At 45.8% G+C, this 19,672-nt stretch overlaps 3 protein-coding genes across 3 annotated transcripts; 2 read left to right on the top strand and 1 right to left on the bottom strand.

The window, feature by feature from the left end:
* Positions 1 to 14: 14 nt before the first annotated feature.
* Positions 15 to 4,341, bottom strand: alg3 (ALG3 alpha-1,3- mannosyltransferase). Its single transcript, XM_084708186.1, has 9 exons — positions 4,127 to 4,341; positions 3,632 to 3,731; positions 3,309 to 3,456; positions 2,972 to 3,132; positions 2,514 to 2,634; positions 2,206 to 2,411; positions 1,979 to 2,054; positions 1,585 to 1,730; positions 15 to 1,339 (listed from the first exon to the last, which is right to left on the bottom strand). Exons 1-9 carry the CDS (start codon positions 4,305 to 4,307, stop codon positions 1,162 to 1,164), a joined length of 1,317 nt encoding a protein of 438 aa, XP_084564312.1. The 5' UTR covers positions 4,308 to 4,341; the 3' UTR covers positions 15 to 1,161.
* A 181-nt stretch (positions 4,342 to 4,522) lies between these two features.
* Positions 4,523 to 7,535, top strand: mul2 (mitochondrial E3 ubiquitin protein ligase 2). Its single transcript, XM_084707727.1, has 6 exons — positions 4,523 to 4,603; positions 5,104 to 5,267; positions 5,402 to 5,489; positions 5,608 to 5,728; positions 5,940 to 6,171; positions 6,449 to 7,535. Exons 2-6 carry the CDS (start codon positions 5,151 to 5,153, stop codon positions 6,956 to 6,958), a joined length of 1,068 nt encoding a protein of 355 aa, XP_084563853.1. The 5' UTR covers positions 4,523 to 4,603; positions 5,104 to 5,150; the 3' UTR covers positions 6,959 to 7,535.
* A 4,716-nt stretch (positions 7,536 to 12,251) lies between these two features.
* Positions 12,252 to 15,068, top strand: camk2n2a (calcium/calmodulin-dependent protein kinase II inhibitor 2a). The gene is made up of 2 exons (XM_084707599.1): positions 12,252 to 12,903; positions 13,409 to 15,068. The coding sequence occupies exons 1-2, from the start codon at positions 12,735 to 12,737 to the stop codon at positions 13,477 to 13,479; spliced, it is 240 nt and encodes a 79-aa protein (XP_084563725.1). The 5' UTR covers positions 12,252 to 12,734; the 3' UTR covers positions 13,480 to 15,068.
* Positions 15,069 to 19,672: the final 4,604 nt, after the last annotated feature.

Genomic DNA, 19,672 nt, shown 5'->3' with positions numbered 1-19,672 from the left:
AACCCGGCCCAACGTTTTTCTACATAGACCCAAGTGGCCTTTTAATGACATATGCAACCACACAAATGCCTTGATCACCTTAAATGCTTGTGTTCAGATTAATTGTAGCTAAACAGTTGTATTTTTCTGTCTTTGTTGAATGACCCAGTTGCTGGGTTGCATGTTTAACCAATAATTCATGTTCTAATGATTGAAGTTTCTTTAGAGTATCAACTAAATAAAACACATTTGGAATCAATTCCCAATACGTTTGTCGTCACATGTAACAAAACAAAACATGCAAATTAATCTCAAATCTGAGCAATTAAACTATAGTAAACAACATTCCCTACGCCAGCTCAGTCATATAAAAAGTTCCCACTTCTGCTGTAACAAGCTACATCAAACTCACACTGATCCCCAACAGGCTTCATAGAGAGGTGAACCCTCACACAACAGGATCAAAATAATAGAAAAAAAAAATACAGGATTGTCAACAGCTTAATCTTTGATACATTTCACAATGTATTATAGGCGTTATGTATAGAAGTCCTTCTTAGAATGTGTCCAAGTCATGTTCAAAGCTTATTGCAGAGGCGAGGATAATTTGAATGCGTTTCATCATTAAATAATGGAAGAGTTGATATTCCTTAATATCTGGAAAGACCAAACAGTAAAAAAAACATACTGTAGTCTACTGGACCATTGACAATTACTCAACAAAACAATTCATGAGCAAAAGGTAGTTTAACATAAGTAACAAATCCTTTGTTAAGAAATCTAGACACCACAGCAAAAACATTCCTCCACTAACAAACAGACACACTTCTAACCATTATTTATCTGACAAATGAATTCATTCATGAATTCATCCATTTGATAAAACATGAATCCTGAGAATCGTTACCGTTTTCCACCTCTTCCTACCCAACAAAGTCACCTGAAAACCACTACGCCACAAGTCTTTGTTTCAACTCTCCCAATCCAGTTCTCTCCACACATTACCTTAGCACAGCGCTAATGAGGTGGCTAGCTAGCATAGCACATGAGCTAGTAGCCTTTAAGACAAGAGTCAGCCACCGTGACATCCTCAGAGAGAGAGGCGAGATCAGGCGTGGAGGCCTGGGAGAGGAGGTGGTTGGTCAAAGCCCACAACAGGCAGGTCTGGAGACTGTCTGGAGCTCACTGGCGCTTGGCCTTCTTCTCTCCCTCGCTAGCGCTCTCTGTCTGGGCCGGAGGGGTCGGGGCTAGCCAGAGGCAGAGCAGGATGATGAGGTGGCATACGTGGAGGGCTGCTGAGCTGTAGTCGGTGGAGGGGTAGGTGTTCCAGGACAGCTCAATGAGACCCAGTATCAGAACCCTGGAAACACAAACTCAAGAGATTAGATAAACACTTTGAACGTAGCCAACTCCTAATTAACGGATGCGCTTCTAAAACATCTGATAATGCTGCCAAAATTCCTATCCTTTAACCCTGTTACAGAAAAAAACATTTAGGAAACTAATAGCTATAGATTTAGCAGGGGAGCTCCTGTTGTGTGTTGCTGTTTCAAATGGAGGAAACCATCTCCAGCCAATGGAGGCCCAGGCAGGTTGGTGTTTTACCTAAGCAGGTGAGCCAGCTTCTTGACTCCTCCGCTCCAAAGCAGGTAAGGCAGCGTGTGGAAGTACCACACGTAGAACTGGTAGTGCAGAGAGCGGCTGAAGCACATGCCGATGAAGTTCGAGGTGAACAGGACCAGTACCATCTGTGATTGGCTGTTAAGGTCTGGCATCATTCGAGTCTAGAGGAAAGAGGGACTTCCAAGTACTCAAGTAAGAACCTGATCACTATTTGAAACGCAACCAAAAGGACATAATGGCAGTTGACTATATAGGGGATAGGGTAATTATAGTATGAATGACATAATTAGATAGGAAGGGAGTGTAGACCCCATGTTGTACCTTTACCAGTGGTTATCCCAACCACGGTCAAAGACACGTGAATCTAAAGGATATGATCAGCCGTGAGTTTCTGAGCAGGGACGATCCTCTTTCCTGGCTCCTTCAGCAACTCTAAAATGCTCTCTCCAGGCCTGAGGAGGGACAGAGGAACTGTCACAAGTGCTTGGCAACAATGGAGCAAAACTAATTCCCCAACTAGCATAACTTTTGGTTTTACTGCTCACTTCAGCTTACTGTACATACCAATTCCCCTGCAGCTACAGCACCTGTACACCCCCTCACCTCTTCCAGCGCCTCAGAGCGAACAGCAGCAAGGTGAGCAGATGCGCCCCCAGCAGGACCAGGTGGAAGTAGCGGCTCAGGAACAGCCACTCTGGCAGGAAACGCCAGTTGACCGTCCACCTGAACAGGAACTGGCGGCCCAAGTCGAAGGCTCGGCTTACGTAGCCACTGGGGTTTTCCATCAGGAAGGGCAGGGCCAGAAACAGCTGCGAGGAGTGGTTGTCAGGAGTGAGTGGGTGGATTTTCCTCTACTGTGACAATCAGTGTGACTGATTGGCGTGATGGATTCGAGTTTCTAAGAGCCTGACCTGGATGGCTGCACATAGAGATAGTTTGGGGATGGTCTTCACAAGGCCAAACTCAGACAGGAGGAGGAAGAGGAGACCAGGGGCGAAGAGAAGCACGTTCATCTTCACAGACACTGCTAAACTGTCAGAGAGAGGGACAAGATGGGGTTGTCACTCTCATTACGTGATTTTATACATAAATAGGACGTTGTAGACCAGCAAGTCTTAATAAAATAAGACTTGCTGGTCATTGAGAAAGAAAATAAAAATGTGGGTTGAATAAATAAATGGAATAACTTGATTTTGATAAATAACTTTTTTTTAAACCACATCAACAAAGCCAAATAACGTTGCATGGTTAAAATACTTACATTTCCATGGTATATGTATTTCAACAAGAGAAAAAATATATATTTGGGGTCAAATAAAGTTGAGCTGTACTGCTCTGCGGCTAGGCTCCTTCCAAAGGCGATACTTGCCTGTAGAGGGCACAGCCCAGAGTCCAGCGTCCGTCCAGAAACAGGTTGACAGCCCCGAAAAGCAGCATCATGGCCACCGGGTCGTTGAAGAGCCGCAGCACAAAGATGGAGTGGATCCGGTAAGAGGCACAGCACACAAAGAAGAACACGTACGGTGGAACCTGGAGAACCCAGGAACACAAACACATCAAGACTCGACAAAGAACACGAGAGCAAGGACTAATAATAATAATGTCACCATGTTTTGACAAATAAGAAAAATATTTGTATTCCAACTGTACAAAATACATGTCAGGACAATGTGTAGATTAACCATGAAACATTAGACTTCACTCACCTTCTTAGTGCGCTGATATATGCGAAACACCAGTAGCAGAGTCAGCAGGTAGAAGGCAGCAAATATGTACTGGGCCAGGCGGATGTTCACCCCGTGGCTGGTGATGTAGTAGAGCGCCGTGAAGATGTACACAAACCCAGCTGGGTACCTGGGACATAATACAGATGTAGATGTGTGAGTAATGGATATGTTGGGACCTGGTCTTTGACAGCTATGCTCCACATTGGTCCCTCACAGAGGGAACAGGTGTCCTTCCACTTTCCCCTGAATGAGTGAGAACTTGTTGAAAGCTGTGGGTTAAGAGATGGCTCTTGGAAACTCACACCAAGGGTCCTGTGTCTCCTTTAAGCTGGGTGTAGTCGTAGGTGCCATTGATTACTCCCTCGACCTCGTCCATGTAGGCTTTCCAATCTATCTCTGTGTCTGAGGAACAGATGAAAACAAGTTAATGACAAATTATACACTGAGCTATGCAAGTAGTTTCATTCTACGTTTGGCAAACTTATGTTGGGAGGCTGGAAAACTAACGGTGTGAACTTCTATCCAGATTTTTTAGAAGATGATACAAATGTAAAGCTTTATTTAATCAAAAGGATAATTTTGGGAAAATATAAATCAGTAAAAATGACACCAGTATGTGTGCTTATGCGTTGTTAAATAAGCAATTAAGTTTTGCTAGCTCGGTACTGTTCATGCATAAAACGACTTCACGAAAAGATGACAGGTGGTGCTGCCGCTAATAGCAAGTCAGATCCAACGTTAGCAAGTCAACTACGTAGCTAGGTTGATTCAAAAGCGAGTTTACGCTAGCTACTTACATGCAACTTTTTGTATGACCCATATGTTGATTCCAATTTCTAAAATCCAAAGCACCGAAGCGACCAGTATCGTATACTCCGCTTTGAACACGATCAAATGCTTCTCCTGCCATAATGTGCGAAGTGCCCCCAGCACAGGAGACGGAGACGCAGGGGACTTCTTCTTCACACCTCCTGCCATTTCGGTGTTTCGACGTGGAGAGGCCGCCGCTACACGCGTCAGCTGAACATGTTTCCGTCACGTGGTTGATTGCACATGGTTTAAATGTCCGGCGTAGCCTGAGCGAGCGGAGTTATCATTGTTAGTCTACTGAAGTAATTCAACGAAAGTTAACTCCCCCTGCTGGGAATCAAATTAAAACAAATCGAGTGAGCTCTTATCTTGATAAAGATGCATTGCGACTTTCAGGATGATATCACGTGACCAAAACATAAATAGACTGTTCTACCGGGGATGAAAAACTGAGCTTTTGAAAGGTACAAATGAATTTTTGGGGGGTATATTAAGTCAAGTTTTATTGATCTTATATTGGTGAATTGTTCCTCAAAACGCTTTTTACTACATAAAGCTGATAGCGGCTATGTTTTACATCTGAGTCGTAAAGGTCAATGGTAGGTTCTCCTGGCCGAGCTAGTTAAAGTTAGCCAGTTCCTTTTTTAAAGGAACTCAGTAATTTTAAGTATACTCAAAAGTCTAGTAGGCAAATAGCTAGCACGTAACACTTCAGACCAATCCTGCATGCCAACCTGCACAGAAATAGCAACCTCAAATCGACCACTCGTGTATTGAGCTGTCATGAAAGGAAATTACAGATTTTTTTTTTTACCGAGACAACCAAACTGAATTTGCAGCTGTGGAATTAATTGCTGCTTTTCAATCTGAGTGACGCATGGTTATGAATGTCTTTCATACAGAACCTCCTCCACATCGCTTTCAAGTCACATGTTTTGATGTCGGTTTGTATGTCTGTCTCTAGGCAAGCACTCGGGGAAGTGGAATCGGAATCGTGGAGGTTTGAGGGTGATGGAGGAGTTTCCTGTGACAACTGCGGAGGCGCTGTGTTTGGGTACCAGCTTGGCAATCTCTGGCATATTCTACTATGTCTATAGGAAGAAGAAGAAAACGGTGGAAAAGCTCAATGTTAGTAGACGGTCTCCACAACCAATGTGTCTCATTAAATGTTTTCTATTGAACAAATCCATTAGGTGATGAAGATTTAACCTCATTAGCCACAGCTTTGGAATGACTTTTGATTTATTGTTCTGTGATTTCAGGAGGCACCACAGTTACTTTTAGATGAGAAGCTGTCAGATATTCTGAATGTCACTCCAGGGAAATGTCTACAGTATGTGGTTATTGAAGGTAATCTATAGAGTTAATCTGTTGCTGTCTAGGGTTAGGACTGTTGTATTATTTTCCTCTCTGCCTAAGCAAGCCCCTAATGTTTACTGTTCATTTGGTGGTGTGTGCATGCATGCAGGAGCTGTCCAGCCAATAGGAGAGCCTCTAAGAAGTCAGTTTCAGGAGGGCACTGTGGGAGTTGTACAGAAACTCATGCTGAGAGAACATAAACTGGTCTGGAACAGCTTTGCACGCACCTGGTACGAACCGCAATAGGACAACTACACCAGCCCATGTGTTACGTCAGTTTTCCTTATCACCCTGACCCCACCACCTTCTCTCGATGCCTGACCCCCCCCTCCCCACCCCCCCCCACCCCCCCCCCACACACACACACACACTTCCCCTGCAGGGCAGTTGATAATGTTCCCTATTGTAGTCTCACCAGCCGTCCTGTCCTGCTTGTTCCAGGACGGACAGTGAGCGGGTGCTGCACCAGAGGGTGAACGCGGTGCCCTTCAGCATGGTGGGCTCTGGCCAGGCCACGGTCAGGGTTCTGTCTCCCCTGGAGGCCTCCGGCCTGGACATGGAGATCATCCACGAGAAGTTTCACCAGGCCACCTACGGCTTCACCGACATCATCGGACAGTACCTCAGCGGGGAGAAGCCCAAGGGACAGCTGGAAACGGAGGAGATGCTCAAGGTGGGCTGGTTCATCTAGGATTAAGATGCTCTGGGTGGGCTGGTTCATCTAGGATTAAGATGCTCTGGGTGGGTTGGTTCATCTAGGATTAAGATGATCCTACCTATCATGTATAGGGTGTGACAGTCAGTGGGATTATTTAGAAACTAGATTGAATCTTCTGAGCATTTTTCACAATTTTTGTGTGATGTGAATGTAATTCACAATGTACGGTCATGTACACTTCCAGTACATGATCATATCCAACCAAAGACAAGCTGTGTGTGTGTGTGTGTAGGTGGGTGCCTCTCTAACAGGTGTAGGAGAGCTCATCCTAGACACGGATCGGGCCCTCAAGCTCCGCCCCCCCACCGACGGCTCAGAGTACTTCCTGAGCACTGCGGACTTTGAGACCCTGCGGCTGGAGCAGGAGGGGCAGGCGGCGGTGTGGCGGGTCCTGGCCTCCGTCTTCGCCCTGGCCGGGGTGGGGGTCTTCCTCTGGGTGGGCCGGCGCTACTACCGCAGCCTCAGGGTCCGCTGGGACCAGGACCGGCTGAGGAGGGAGTTCGAGAGGCTGGGTGCTGGGGCCTCGGGGCCTGGGTCGGCAGGGACGGGGGCCTCCCAGGATGGAGCGGAGGTGCCCCTGGAGAACGCCTGCGTGATTTGCCTGAGCCAGCCCCGCAGCTGCGTGCTGCTGGACTGTGGGCACGTGTGTTGCTGCTACAGCTGCTACCAGGCCCTGCCCCAGCCCTCCTGCCCCATCTGCAGGCAGGCCATCAAGAGGGTGGTACCCCTCTACCAGGCCTGAGGGCCAAAGCAGTGACTGCACTCTGCTGCTGATGTTCTTAATACTGCACCTTCAATGTGAGTTTCTTGGACAGTGGATAGAGTACATAGAGACATATACACACAGACACAGCCCCACTGTGTCCATAGGTTTGTTACAATAGAATAGAGGTGACTATGCTCTATGATTGTATGTGTACTCAATCAATAAGTTTTGGGTCACCAACATTAAATTTGTTCGTTTTGACATCTAATCTTTTGCTAAAACGCAAAGTACTGTATGTCTGTATGTATGTATGTATGGTATGTTCATATATATCGTTAAATTATTGTTTTGTTTGAGGCATGTGAATACACGAGGAAAGGTATGACCATCGGGAATATGTTATAAATATATGTATAGAAAAATAGATGTTTATTTTCATACAATCACTCGCTTTGTGCCTTAAAGTGGTGATTCTCTGATGCAAATCCTGTTTTGCAAAGTGTCTGTTTCCAAACCTCTATATTTAGTTCTCTGTAGGCTGACAGTAGGTAGAATGAAGCAAGCAACCCTCAACTTCTGGCACTGTTACATCAATAAAGCGTCTCTCCTTCAACCCTGTGATGGTCTGTGCTTCTGTCAGGTGAGTATCATTTGCTGTCGCCTGTATCTGCGGGGGATAGGTGTTCGTAGAAATCTGGGCTCTTTTCAAGACTGGTTGATGTTTCTGCTTACCCTTCCAACAGTGCACCTCTTCACTCCAAACTGTATTTATTATCAATGACTCATTTATATTTAGTCATTTAGCAGACGCTCTTATCCAGAGCGACTTACAGTAAGTACAGGGACATTCCCCCCGAGGCAAGTAGGGCGAAGTGCCGTCATTTTGGCGGGGAATCAATCTGGCAACCTTCTGATTACTAGCCCGACTCCCTCACCGCTCAGCCATCTGACTACCTGACATGAGAGATGAGGGTGCTGGTGGAGCGGCGAGAGGCTCATGTATTTCTCCAGGGTTCATTCACCACACATCATAGACTGGGAAAATGTAGGTCTTGACTTTGCGTCCCAACTTGGTATCAAAGCTCTGCCAGTGAACAGCACAGTCATCTCTGCCACGGTGAAGTCATCAGATGGCGGTTGTTGTCAAACCAGAAAGTAGTTCACTTCTGAATATATTGAAGACTCTGCTTGCCTGCCACACTAGGTTTCAGAGACATTCCTCCTCAGTGGCAGAGCAGCAGAGGAATTGATGCTCTTCTGTCAGAGACACAAACGCCTGTTGACAGTGTGTGGTGTGATGAGAGAGACGTGTCCTTCGTCGGGGAACAGCGATCCCAATTATTCTGTCATCTCAGTAACAAGGAAAGAGGGAAGAAGATGAGACAAATTCTCTGTGATATGTCTGCAGTCTGTCTGAGTCAGAAAGTTTGGAGCTGCCTGGAGGGGAGGGGGCAGTGACAGGGGAGGGGGGCACTTACAGGGGAGGGGGCACTGACAGGGGAGGGGGGCACTTACAGGGGAGGGGGGCACTTACAGGGGAGGGGGCCACTTACAGGGGAGGGGGCAGTGAGAGGGGAGGGGGGCACTTACAGGGGAGGGGGCAGTGAGAGGGGAGGGGGGCACTTACAGGGGAGGGGGCAGTGAGAGGGGAGGGGGGCACTGACAGGGGAGGGGGCAGTGAGAGGGGAGGGGGGCACTGACAGGGGAGGGGGCAGTGACAGGGGAGGGGGGCACTGACAGGGGAGGGGGGCACTGACAGGGGAGGGGGGCACTTACAGGGGAGGGGGCACTGAGAGGGGAGGGGGGCACTTACAGGGGAGGGGGCACTGACAGGGGAGGGGGGCACTTACAGGGGAGGGGGCACTGAGAGGGGAGGGGGGCACTTACAGGGGAGGGGGGCACTGACAGGGGAGGGGGCACTTACAGGGGAGGGGTCGAGGAGTGAGGTGAGGGAGGAGCAGGTGGAGGGGGTGGTTAATCTTCCTCCGGTTGTCAGACTGACAGATTCGACATGAGCTTTTGCCAAGTAACAGCTGAGCCTCTTGTAAAACAGTCCTGGGTTCCGAGCATGGAAAAGCACAAACATTTCACAGTCACAGTGTCTGAATTTCCCCCCAAAAAAGTTTCAATTCAAGCCAAATTAATTTGAGCTGAAAAAGTCTAGCCCCAAAAACTCTAGGCAGAAACATTGTAACAAAAAAATCAACAAAAAAATCGCCTCGAAAAATCCGGAATACCAAGGATAGGTAAGGATGTTAGGATAACATAATTATCGGTCTAATTACTGATTTAGACCACTGATATTACACCACTGACAGAAATGACAGGAATACAACAGAACATGCTGTTAAAAAATTCAGCCACCAGGTGGCCCACTTGTCTTAACACTTCTCAAATAGAGTTCATGCATGAAGCTGAGATCAAACAGGACAGTGTGCATGTATGCATGCGTATCTGATCTGTTCAGTGAATCTGGACATGTTAGGTACTTCTGCTGGAGATGATTACGTGATGTTGCAGGTTGGGAACATCTCACCTGTGCTTCACAAGAACATTCTCCTACCGTACCAAACAAGGGATGTATCCCCGGAGATCAACACATTGACAAATGACTAACAACATGAATATGAACCCTGAATTGTCAGTAGGCCTTTCATTGCTCTGGACAGAACCATCGAATAAATGCATAGGCTATGTTACAATTTGAGTTTCCACAAAAAAAAAACTGTGGCAGAGAGACCATGTGAAAACCCAGTGGCAGGTCCAAGGTAACGAAGGACACAGCAGGGAGAGAGGAGGAGAAGCTTCTTATCAGGAGAGAACCGTCACGGCCCACGGCTGTCGCCACCAGTCACCGCTGTCACCCATCTGGCCCGGGCTCACCGCGAAATGTGTTATCGGTGACCCACTTTACAGAGCTAGCGTGGCAGCACCGCTCTCCCACTCATCAACAACAACTGATGCCAGAGCAGCCTCGGAGGTAGCATGGTATTATAAAATAGGAAGCGGGAATAACAAACAAAAGACATCCAAGGCCACTGGGCCGATTTTTGTCCCTACTTTAGATGCACTTACAATGTCGTAAAAAGGTTCCATGTAAAGAAGTGTTGTACGGAACGCTGAATCGCACCTTGTCACCCGAAAAGTGCTGTCACCTTATTAGGGGTTCACCACATGCAAACTTCATTTCGACTCTTTCAAACTCTTTTGCGGAGCACCTTGTTGTGAGTCGTGTAACAGCTTCCCGCTGTTCAGAACAGACAGGCAGTGCTGCAGGAGTGTGCAGCTGTGTGTATTTCCATTTCAGCTGTGTGCTCAATGATCCAAGGACGGGAGCACTGCCAATGTTCCCACAGCCTGCTTTAGGATGTTAATGCAGGGAAACGAACAGGATTTATCACCCATCAGGAGAACGAGGGAGAGATACACACAGTAGGCAAACTTTCAATTGGACAGTGTACTGCAGAACGTGTAGTCCCTGCTCTGAGTAGAAACAAACAAGCATTTTGTACTTGGATTATTTTGGCACTCTTTCTCTTTTCTCTCTTTTGCACGCACGCACACACACACACACTCACACAGCTAATACTCAGGGAATCGATCTTGGCGCGATGATGGGCTTATTCTATTGGCGTTTTTCCTCTCCCAGTGGGGCTGTGTTTTTGTGTGTGTGTGTGTGTGTGTTTGTGCGTGTGTGTGTGTGTGTGTGTGCGTGCGTGGGTGTGTGTGTGTGTGTGCGTGTGAGAGAGAGAGTCTGTGTGATCAGCGGGGGCTGGGCCACTGCAAGGGGGAGGGGGAGTGGGTGACTCAGCATTGTGATTTGTTTGTAATTGGAGGAAAGGCTCTGGGAGCACATTCACACACACAAATACACACACACACACACACACAAATACACACAAACACACTCTGTTGCCCGAGGACAGGCGTCCTTGTCAGAAGATGGGGGTGATTGAGTGAGCCTGGCCATTAGGAATCAGCCAGGACAACAGCTGCCTGCTAAAGAGGGGAAGAGAGGGAGAGAGGGAGAGAGAGAGGGAGAGAGAGAGAGAGAGAGAGAGAGAGAGAGAGAGAGAGAGAGAGAGAGAAGAAAGGGAGGGAAAAACAATGTAGGGTAAAGGCAAGATGGAAGAAGAGATGACATTAAAGTTTTTGAAGTACAGAAAACTGAGAAAAGGGGGATAGAGATGTAAAGAGGGATGAAAAAAGTTGCAAATGCTATGAAGAGAGAGTGTTTATAAACCAACGGATTTAGAATTAGTAATGAAACCGTTTGCATAAAGTAAGGGGGAGAGGAATGGAGAACTGTTTATTGGTTAGCCCTTTCGAACCCCTTGTCTCTTGACCTGTGAAGGCCCCCGCAGTTAATCCAGGGTGTGGAACATGTGTTGAAACGTGTCACTGGGGCTGCAGGGTAGATTCCTTCCCTGAACCTCAACTCTGTGCAGTATAATGACGTCATGTGAACCCCCTACCGCACCTGCCTTAAACCCCGGATAGAAAACAAAGGTTGCGTGTTCCGTGGAGGCCACAGCCTAGTCTATATGGGGCTTTATGACGCATTGTTATGTTGGCAGCCCTTTACGTAGTTGTACGTAACAGCAGCAGTTTCAGACGTCGGCAGTCAAGTGATACACTGCTCTTTCTGCGTGCCACGAGCAGTGTATCACTTGCTCTGAATTATTTCCTAAACGGCCCCTTATACATAACCTATAGGCTACCTGAAACAACTATAGTTGTTCCTAGTAAGCTGCCTGAACAGTAGCTCTAGCCGAAAGCATATACTTTTTTATTTTTTAATACATGTCTAGCCTCAGTAAGTAATTGAATGCTAAGTCATAAAAATGATAAACTGCAAAAAAATGGGTCTTGACTTGATGTCAAACTACAAGATAAGACGCAAGGCGAACTTGCTCTACGCAGTCGCTGTCCGTGGTGCTGAACTTCTTAGACCCCCAGAACCGAATGAATGAGTCATGCAACCGTAAGTAGACAACTATTGATTACATTACATGATAAGCACTCGATGTTATTTGTTTTACTTCCTGTCTTAATACCGAATGTGAATCGTGAAGAGGCTCTTCCGTTATCTATAGTGGAGTCACATCAAAGACAATTTAAATTATTTCTTTATTAAAGCTTATGACCATAATAGGAAGCAGGAAACGTAAAACAATTCCACCCAGCTATGTATTCCAAGAAACTCACACCTCAATACTTATATTGGCGTTAAATATTACAACGTTGACATTAGCAATATATTTTCAAGAAATGTGAACCAACATTATAATTTATTGAGTAGGCCTACTGGTAAGGTGCTCTAATGCTGTGAGGTATATCATTCTATCAATTTTCTTTCTCCTTAGCACTCATATATTTCTCGCCTGTTGATGTCACCCTTACTCCTCTTGCACTCGGAGTCCCCTAACACACACACACACTGACACACACAAACACACACTTCAAACCCGGATGGATGACTTCACCGTTCCGCCCGGGTTTCCTTTATGATCCTGGGATCTCCCACTTCCCTCACCAGACTCCAGCAAGCAACACAGGCTCACACAGCACTGCTCTGCTCCTGACAGTCAAACAACTACTGAGGCTGTTGAACCACCGCACACCACGACGACTGTCAACGAACACTTAAGCATTTAGAAAGCAAGAAAAGCGTTCATTTTGTTGAACGGTTCTCGACTTGGCGAATTCAAAAAGTGCAATTATCCACGAGGATTTTTGGCTATATCAATTTGCTGACGGACTTTGACTTGTTTGTTACTGTGGTTGTCGATCTTTCATCTGTTGTGCCATAATGTCTGAGGTACTGCCGTACAACGAGGGGAAAATGAACGGCTATGGGGCAGACAGCGAGGTCAATCAGATGTCCTTTAGCTGCGGACTACAGGATACAAACTCCTTCTTTGGGGCGTCACAGGCGAAAAGACCCCCGAAGCTTGGGCAGATTGGCCGAGCTAAGAGAGGTAAGAGTTGTTGAACGTGTTATGTTTTATTGAATGCTGGCTACGTTGTAGAGCTCTTGACTGACAAAAATATTGATGATAAACAATGTTGTTTAGTGATTAAATAAAACGTGAATACATTGAATAGAAGTGTTAAAATCCTATTGAGAACAACAAAGTGAAGGATTGCCGACACAAAAGAATACCTGATTTAACGTTTTAATTTAAAAGCAAAAGTCACCTGTAATTGTAATAGCATTTGCATAAATTTTTTATTAAAAAAATGGACAACTGATGTTTCTCATGCGTTGAATACGAACTGTGCTGATTCGGAATGTGTCTGGCTCAATGCCATTGTGGTCAAAGCATTGTTTTCATCACGCATTTCAACAGCAAGGTCATGGGTTTAAGGGGTCAAGTTGTTTGTTACAACAGTTTGTTGTGATTGTCCGACTTCCACCATTCATTCCATAAAGTGACCAATGTGAATGATGAATAACCATAATCTTATTTTATTTATTCACAGTGGTCATCGAAGACGACCGAATAGATGAGGTCCTGAAGGGGATGACGGACAAGTCCTCACCTGGCGTTTAATCGAGTAAGATGCCTTGCAGACTTTTTATTTTAATCACCGATTAGAAGCACTTGTCGGCTGTGCATGTTCGAGGATTGTGGGAGAACCGATGGCACGAAGCGAAGACAAGGATGGGAAGAAGGGAAATGAGATACGGCAGAGAGAACAGAGAGAAGAGATGGACTCTGGAAAAAACCGAGATCATATGGATTGCTGGCAATTCTCCAAACAAATCACGATTTTTCTGCGCAGCAAGATGTTGAGATGGCGGACACAGCTCCGTGTCTTAACCTCGGCTGAATACTGATGGATGAACTTGTCATTACTCCACGGCCATCTTCTTCCAAAAGCGCTGTAAGCAACAACTCACTGCAACTGGAGGCTGAATCTAATTTCAAGCTCTATTTCTATAGTTGTACAGTATAGGCTATAACTCCAAGACCTTATTCCCCGTATACGCTTTGCATTGTTGATTCAATCAGCGACGTCGCATTCAAGGGAGCTGTCTCTTCAGCACTGTTCACAAGTAGAGAATGCATTCCGGTTGCTGCTAAAGCTTTTTAAATACAGACCAACCAAACATTCATGACTACTAAATACAAGAAAATATGTATGTAATATACCCGAGGATGGTGCAATGTTAATATTTTCTTTATTATACTCATTTTGGTCCCACCCGTTACGGATTCGAGGTAATACTACCCAAGATTAGTTAAATTAAATAGAACTTGTTAGCATACCCCCGTCCCTCATTGTAAAGGGTGCAGGCCAAGGCCTTCATTGTAGCCGATCAACACCTGCACATATCAGTTTTACAAAGGGTTCAAGACGCGATATCGCAAGAGGAAATTATTGCAGTTCAAAATAGTCATCAAACTGATGGGAAAACGTGTTTTTCAATTGTTTTGTTGTTTTGATTTCGCAATTATTCGTGTTTCTCTATATGAATTCAAGTCAGCTCTCTCCATCTATTTGCATGAATTCACTCCGGTGCCAACAAAGGTGCCACCACTCTTACCCTGGCACGCTTCTTTTTAACAAAATTCATATTTGTATTTTTATATCTAAATATTTGTTATTTAAAATGGTATGCTAGTCTATCGTCTTATAATTCATCAACAAAATGTTTATACTAGAGAAAGGATACAGTTTGAGACGATATAACGGATAATCTAGATGTTTTGACGGTTTTGATGGTCTCATTCTATATCAAGGGTCAGACGTTTTTTTAAAGACTAACTGAATGTGTTTGGGTTTTTGCACACATCAATGTTAAATTATTATTGAGAAATCGTATACTGTGACTTGAGCTTCGTTGATGAATTTGCTAGAATGGCGATTTTAGAGTATATTGCACTGTTTACGAGTATCCTCAAATAACAGATTGTTATTTGACCGATTTTGGACATTACAGTTATGTTTTTTATTTTGTTTATTTTGTACCATTCTTTTAAGGAAACTGGATATGGTTTGTTGTGCATGAAACCTTAATATTTTCAATAATGAAACATCGTTTTATGAAGCAAAAAAGCAACAAAAATGTCATGACATTCTAAGAATGAATCATTGTATATTAAGATGCCATTTTCACTGTATTTGGTGAACTAATAAATGGTGAAATAACATGAAAGCATGTAGTCCTTTGGTATTTATTATTTACAATATAAAACACTGGATGGAATTGTCCACCCTGTTGTAAATAACAAAACTATCAAAAACCAAAGTCACACCAGTCATCCACCATATCACCATGACAATGAAACTGTGGTCTATGGACCAAACATTTTCAAATGTTTCATCTGTCTATGAGCCAGTATCTGCAATTCATTCCACTCAGTATCCAAAGGCCTTCACACACTGCGACTGGGGAGCTTATGCTACAGGCTGTTTGTATAGTCATGGTCATAAACAGCTTCATCAACTACAGTATACCTGGACTGCAACCTCTACAAGATAGTCATGGTATATTCTCACCACCAAGACATCTACTTCCGTTCACATCCATGGGATTCCAGCCGTCTGTATTGTACAAACTTCAGAATTCAGAATTGTAACTTGTAACCTTGATTAAAGAGTGTGACAGGGGCAGCAGTCCATCTGCCCAATCAATAAACAACTCTCCCATGGTCTACTTATTAGTGCTTCCCTTGCATAATGGACCCTTGAGAATCCATGTCTAGAAGGACATGGCTCTAACGGTATTTCAGAGGTTAGTGCCAAGGAATGGTGTGAATCTTACAAACCTCTCAGGGGCTAGGTTTGGGGGTCATTCTCAGGGGCTGGTTCCTTCACCCCAAGGTCTGAGAGCAGACAGACAATCTAAAATCACCCCTTTATAGTGTTTCCAAGATAAAACTGCGACTTGAGACAATTACGTGAAACTCACCATCTACCTAACTGAGCCTAGTCATGCCATTCTCATTAATAACACAAACTCCAGCACTCAGTTCTACTATTCACACATACACGGCTATTGTATCGAATCTGGAACGGAAAACAAAACGAGATGCAGTGCAAACAACAACACTAACCCTCCCCCTTCCTAGGCATTCCCACCACAAAGGCAATCCCCTGTCCTGACAGCCTCCCTATCATGGCTCACGCCATGTCATCGACCCATCTCTCTATTGTTCTCTGTTACAGTGCATCTGTGTGTGTGAACATGTGTCACTGTAGCCACTTAAACGGTCACGCTGATTTCCAGCACTTCAGCTGGAAAGACGAATCAGGGCCACGAACCAGCATCGCCTCTCTGGTGTCAACTCTGACGTCTCCCAGAAAGAAGCTCTGTTTATTTACAGCCTTGCACCGCGTCACCCCGTCCGTCCAAAAGCTCTCACCCCGAGAGGCTGGTCCTGTTTTGGCCCTGACAAAATGAGAGATCAAAGGGTCCATGTGCCTGGAAGTGGAATGTGTGTGAGGGCAGGGCTGCTCAAGTCTCCCCTGTGTAAACTCAACAGATGGGCCAGGATGGCAGAGCAAGCAGTGGTCAATACAAACATGGGTGTCTCAGCGCTGGGCTGTCACTGCCAGGCATAGAACACACACACACAGACACACACACATCACAGAAAGCCTCTCTCTCTCTCTCTCTCTCTCTCTCTCTCTCTCTCTCTCTCTCTCTCTCTCTCTCACACACACACATACACACACACACACACACACACACACACACACACACACACACACACACACACATCACAGAAAGCCTCTCTCTCTCTCTCTCTCTCTCTCTCTCTCTCTCTCTCTCTCTCTCTCTCACACACACACACACACACACACACAAACAACAGTGGTGGAAGAGACCACTACAAATACACAGATGATCCAGCCTCCTAGACTGAACAGCCATTACCATCCCCTTGCCAGTTACATAACTTGAACATACCGTATCTAATGGCATTAGCCCAAGGCACTCTAGTATGAACTGCACTGGGGCAGCATCCCCTGCCTGCACACACAGTGGCTAACTGAGATGCAAACACACGCACACACTGACAAGGAAGGCTCATCAGTTTCCTGCTTCTAGTTTTCATACTTCCTGTAGCAGCCCAAGAAAGCAGCTCCAGAACCGCTTCATGGTCGCCAGGTCAATGAGATCTAGTTAGCTGTCGGCCCGCTATAGTTAGAAATAGGGAAAGGCACTTAGGAGGTATGGACATTACAATGTGCAGTCAATCACTTTAGAAGTCAATAGTCAACAACACACATTTGCTGTGCCTACCCTGAAACACACGCAACACTGATGGGAAACTTAGAGCATTCTGTGGGCTTACATGACCCCATGTACGCCTATCTACTCACCCCCAGTGCTAACCTCCCCCCTACATACACACAAACAAACACACACCCACAGAGACACACAGTCCAATACACAGCACTCAAAGACGAATCAATACAATTGTATAGAGAAAGGGATGGATACAAAGAGGAGGGACAAAGCAAGAAGAGCATAAAAAGAGAGAGAAGAGAGGAAAGTAAAAAAAAAGGAGATAAAAAAAAGGATTAAAGAGATGAGTGTGTGTATTGGGTATGCAGCAGCCGTCTTATACTGGTGCCCTTGGGCATCAAAGCATGGAGGACAGTCAGGCACAGCAGTGAGCAGGCTGGTGCCCCTTCAGTGCAAACACACACCTTTTTTTTTTACTATTCTGGACAAAATCGGGTGCAGAGACACCTAAATGTCAGGAGAGGTTTGAAAGGGCGAGATAAGGACGGCGAGACAGAAGAGAGAAAGAGGGATGGAAAGCGAGAGATGAAAAATGAGAGTGAGAGAGACGGAAAAAGCAATAGAATCAAAGGAGAGGAAGGAAAGAGAGGAAGAACAGCATCAGTCTACATCGGAATCTTGCACCAACTGTGAGTGTGTAACTGCGGTCCACTCCAGTCCAGACCAGACCAGACCAGACCAAACCAGTTCAGTCCAGTCCCTCTGCAGGGGTCAATGTCATCTCACATCCATCCGTTCTGGAAGCCAGTTCAAACTCAACCACGGGCTGCTCTACTCCCATCTTGGAAGACTGATTGAAATTAAACTAACAAACATGAAACCTCAACATACAATAGAGAGGATGGATGAACAAAAGAGGTGGATGAGGAACAGGATCTCAAGTTGCATAGAGCATCAATTAGGTTGCTTGTTAAGATCCTCCGTATAAGATGTCTCCTCAACGATCCACTTCGACGTCGTATCACCTTACTCTGGGGTGTCACATTTCCCAGGTCGGACACACACACACACACACACGACCCCATCAGAAGTGTCCTCTCCCAGTTCTGCCATGTGAACAAGCTGGCCCTTCGCCCAGTTTAAAGCATCCATTATCAATATCCGGCCTCGCTGCAACTTAAAGAGTTAGGTAACAGCCTGCTCTGCACCTCGCCAGCCACGCTCTTCGTTGCCAGGCTAACCAACGCTGCCCTGCTTAGTGGCCCAAAGGGAGACACTCATTTAACACCGTGGAAACCTGACCGCGACTATAACTACCACTGACTAGGTCCACGGCACGGTCGTGGAAATAGACGATGAGAGGGATGGGGCGTTGTTCAGTGGCAGAGCATCTGATCGGCCGTCTAGAGTCCGCAGGTTCAACGCTTTCCTCACGGGCTAGGGCACGCGTGTGCGTCCATGTCGATTTGATCACCAACAAGGGAGTCAGATGGCTGAGCGGTTAGGGAATTGGGCTACCAATCAGAAGGTTGCCAATTCGATTCCCGGCCGTGCTAAATGATGTTGTGTCCCTGGGCAAGGCACTCCATCCTACTTGCCTCGGGGGGAACGTCCCTGTACTTACTGTAAGTCGCTCTGGATAAGAGCGTCTGCTAAATGACTAAATGTAATTGTACGAGGAGTTAAAGACATAGTGAGGTGCATGTGTGAGAGAGGAAGAGCGAGATAGTATACAGAGTAGACAGAAAGATGATCATTAGAGAGAGATAGACAGAGATTGTGCAAACAGAAAGACGGATGGAGAGAGGGGGATGGACAGGGAAATAGAGAGATTACATGTAGAGAGAGACAAGGCAGTGCGCGGAGTTTGAGAAATCAGGCACCTTTTTTCAGGTCTTAAAAATAGATGATAATTACATTTCGGCGGAGAATTAAAAATAAATGATTTCTGCCTTATTAATGCGGTCCCCTCCGACTTCCTGGCTGCCTCTGTATTTCTCTGTAGTTCTATATTTAAGCTGCAGCCCCGGCCCCCTCCATGCTTCAACTGATTTTCCCTCAACAAACACACAGTCGTTTGGGCTTTGAGAAAGGAGAGGCCAGCTGACAGGGTCACCCAACACATTGTCTCCCTCACTCTCTCTCTCTGTGTGTCAGTGGATACATTGTCTGACAGGTGAATCAAAGCGAGCACATCCAGGCGTAGACCCCTGCTTTTGTCTCCAGTCTGAGGCAGACGCAGACAGCACCACAGGGAGAGAGGGGAGTGTACTTGTTGGTTAACATATTAATACACTATAACACTGCCGGGCTAAGCTAGCTACACATGTCTGGTCCCAGCTGCGGAGGTGTGGGATTCTACCCAACCGCTACGCTGCTGCCAGAGGCGTAAACTAATACCCACACCCTGAGTGGTTATGGAGGTATCAGACTGGAAGAGACAGGAGTAGACTAGATGTGTTTCCATCACATTTAATGCACCTCAGCAGTCAGTACTTTTGTATTCACAGGGAATAAAAACAAACTGGTGACGTACTTGTAAA

The sequence above is a fragment of the Hypomesus nipponensis genome, chromosome 10 (genome assembly GCF_054491055.1).
Source record: "Hypomesus nipponensis isolate SF chromosome 10, ASM5449105v1, whole genome shotgun sequence".
Lineage (NCBI taxonomy): Eukaryota > Metazoa > Chordata > Actinopteri > Osmeriformes > Osmeridae > Hypomesus > Hypomesus nipponensis.
Note: the sequence above shows the minus strand (reverse complement) of the source record. Positions and strands in the feature narration are given on the sequence as shown.

Coding starts and splice junctions, on each gene's coding strand:
- alg3 (XM_084708186.1), bottom strand. CDS start 4,307: ATGGCAGGAGGTGTGAAGAAGAAGTCCCCTGCGTCTCCGTCTCCTGTG. Junction 2,412..2,513: donor CTCTATGTGCAGCCATCCAG/GTCAGGCTCTTA, acceptor CACTCCTCGCAG/CTGTTTCTGGCCCTGCCCTT. Junction 2,055..2,205: donor GCTCTGAGGCGCTGGAAGAG/GTGAGGGGGTGT, acceptor GTCCCTCCTCAG/GCCTGGAGAGAGCATTTTAG.
- mul2 (XM_084707727.1), top strand. CDS start 5,151: ATGGAGGAGTTTCCTGTGACAACTGCGGAGGCGCTGTGTTTGGGTACC. Junction 5,490..5,607: donor ACAGTATGTGGTTATTGAAG/GTAATCTATAGA, acceptor GCATGCATGCAG/GAGCTGTCCAGCCAATAGGA. Junction 6,172..6,448: donor AAACGGAGGAGATGCTCAAG/GTGGGCTGGTTC, acceptor GTGTGTGTGTAG/GTGGGTGCCTCTCTAACAGG.
- camk2n2a (XM_084707599.1), top strand. CDS start 12,735: ATGTCTGAGGTACTGCCGTACAACGAGGGGAAAATGAACGGCTATGGG. Junction 12,904..13,408: donor GATTGGCCGAGCTAAGAGAG/GTAAGAGTTGTT, acceptor ATTTATTCACAG/TGGTCATCGAAGACGACCGA.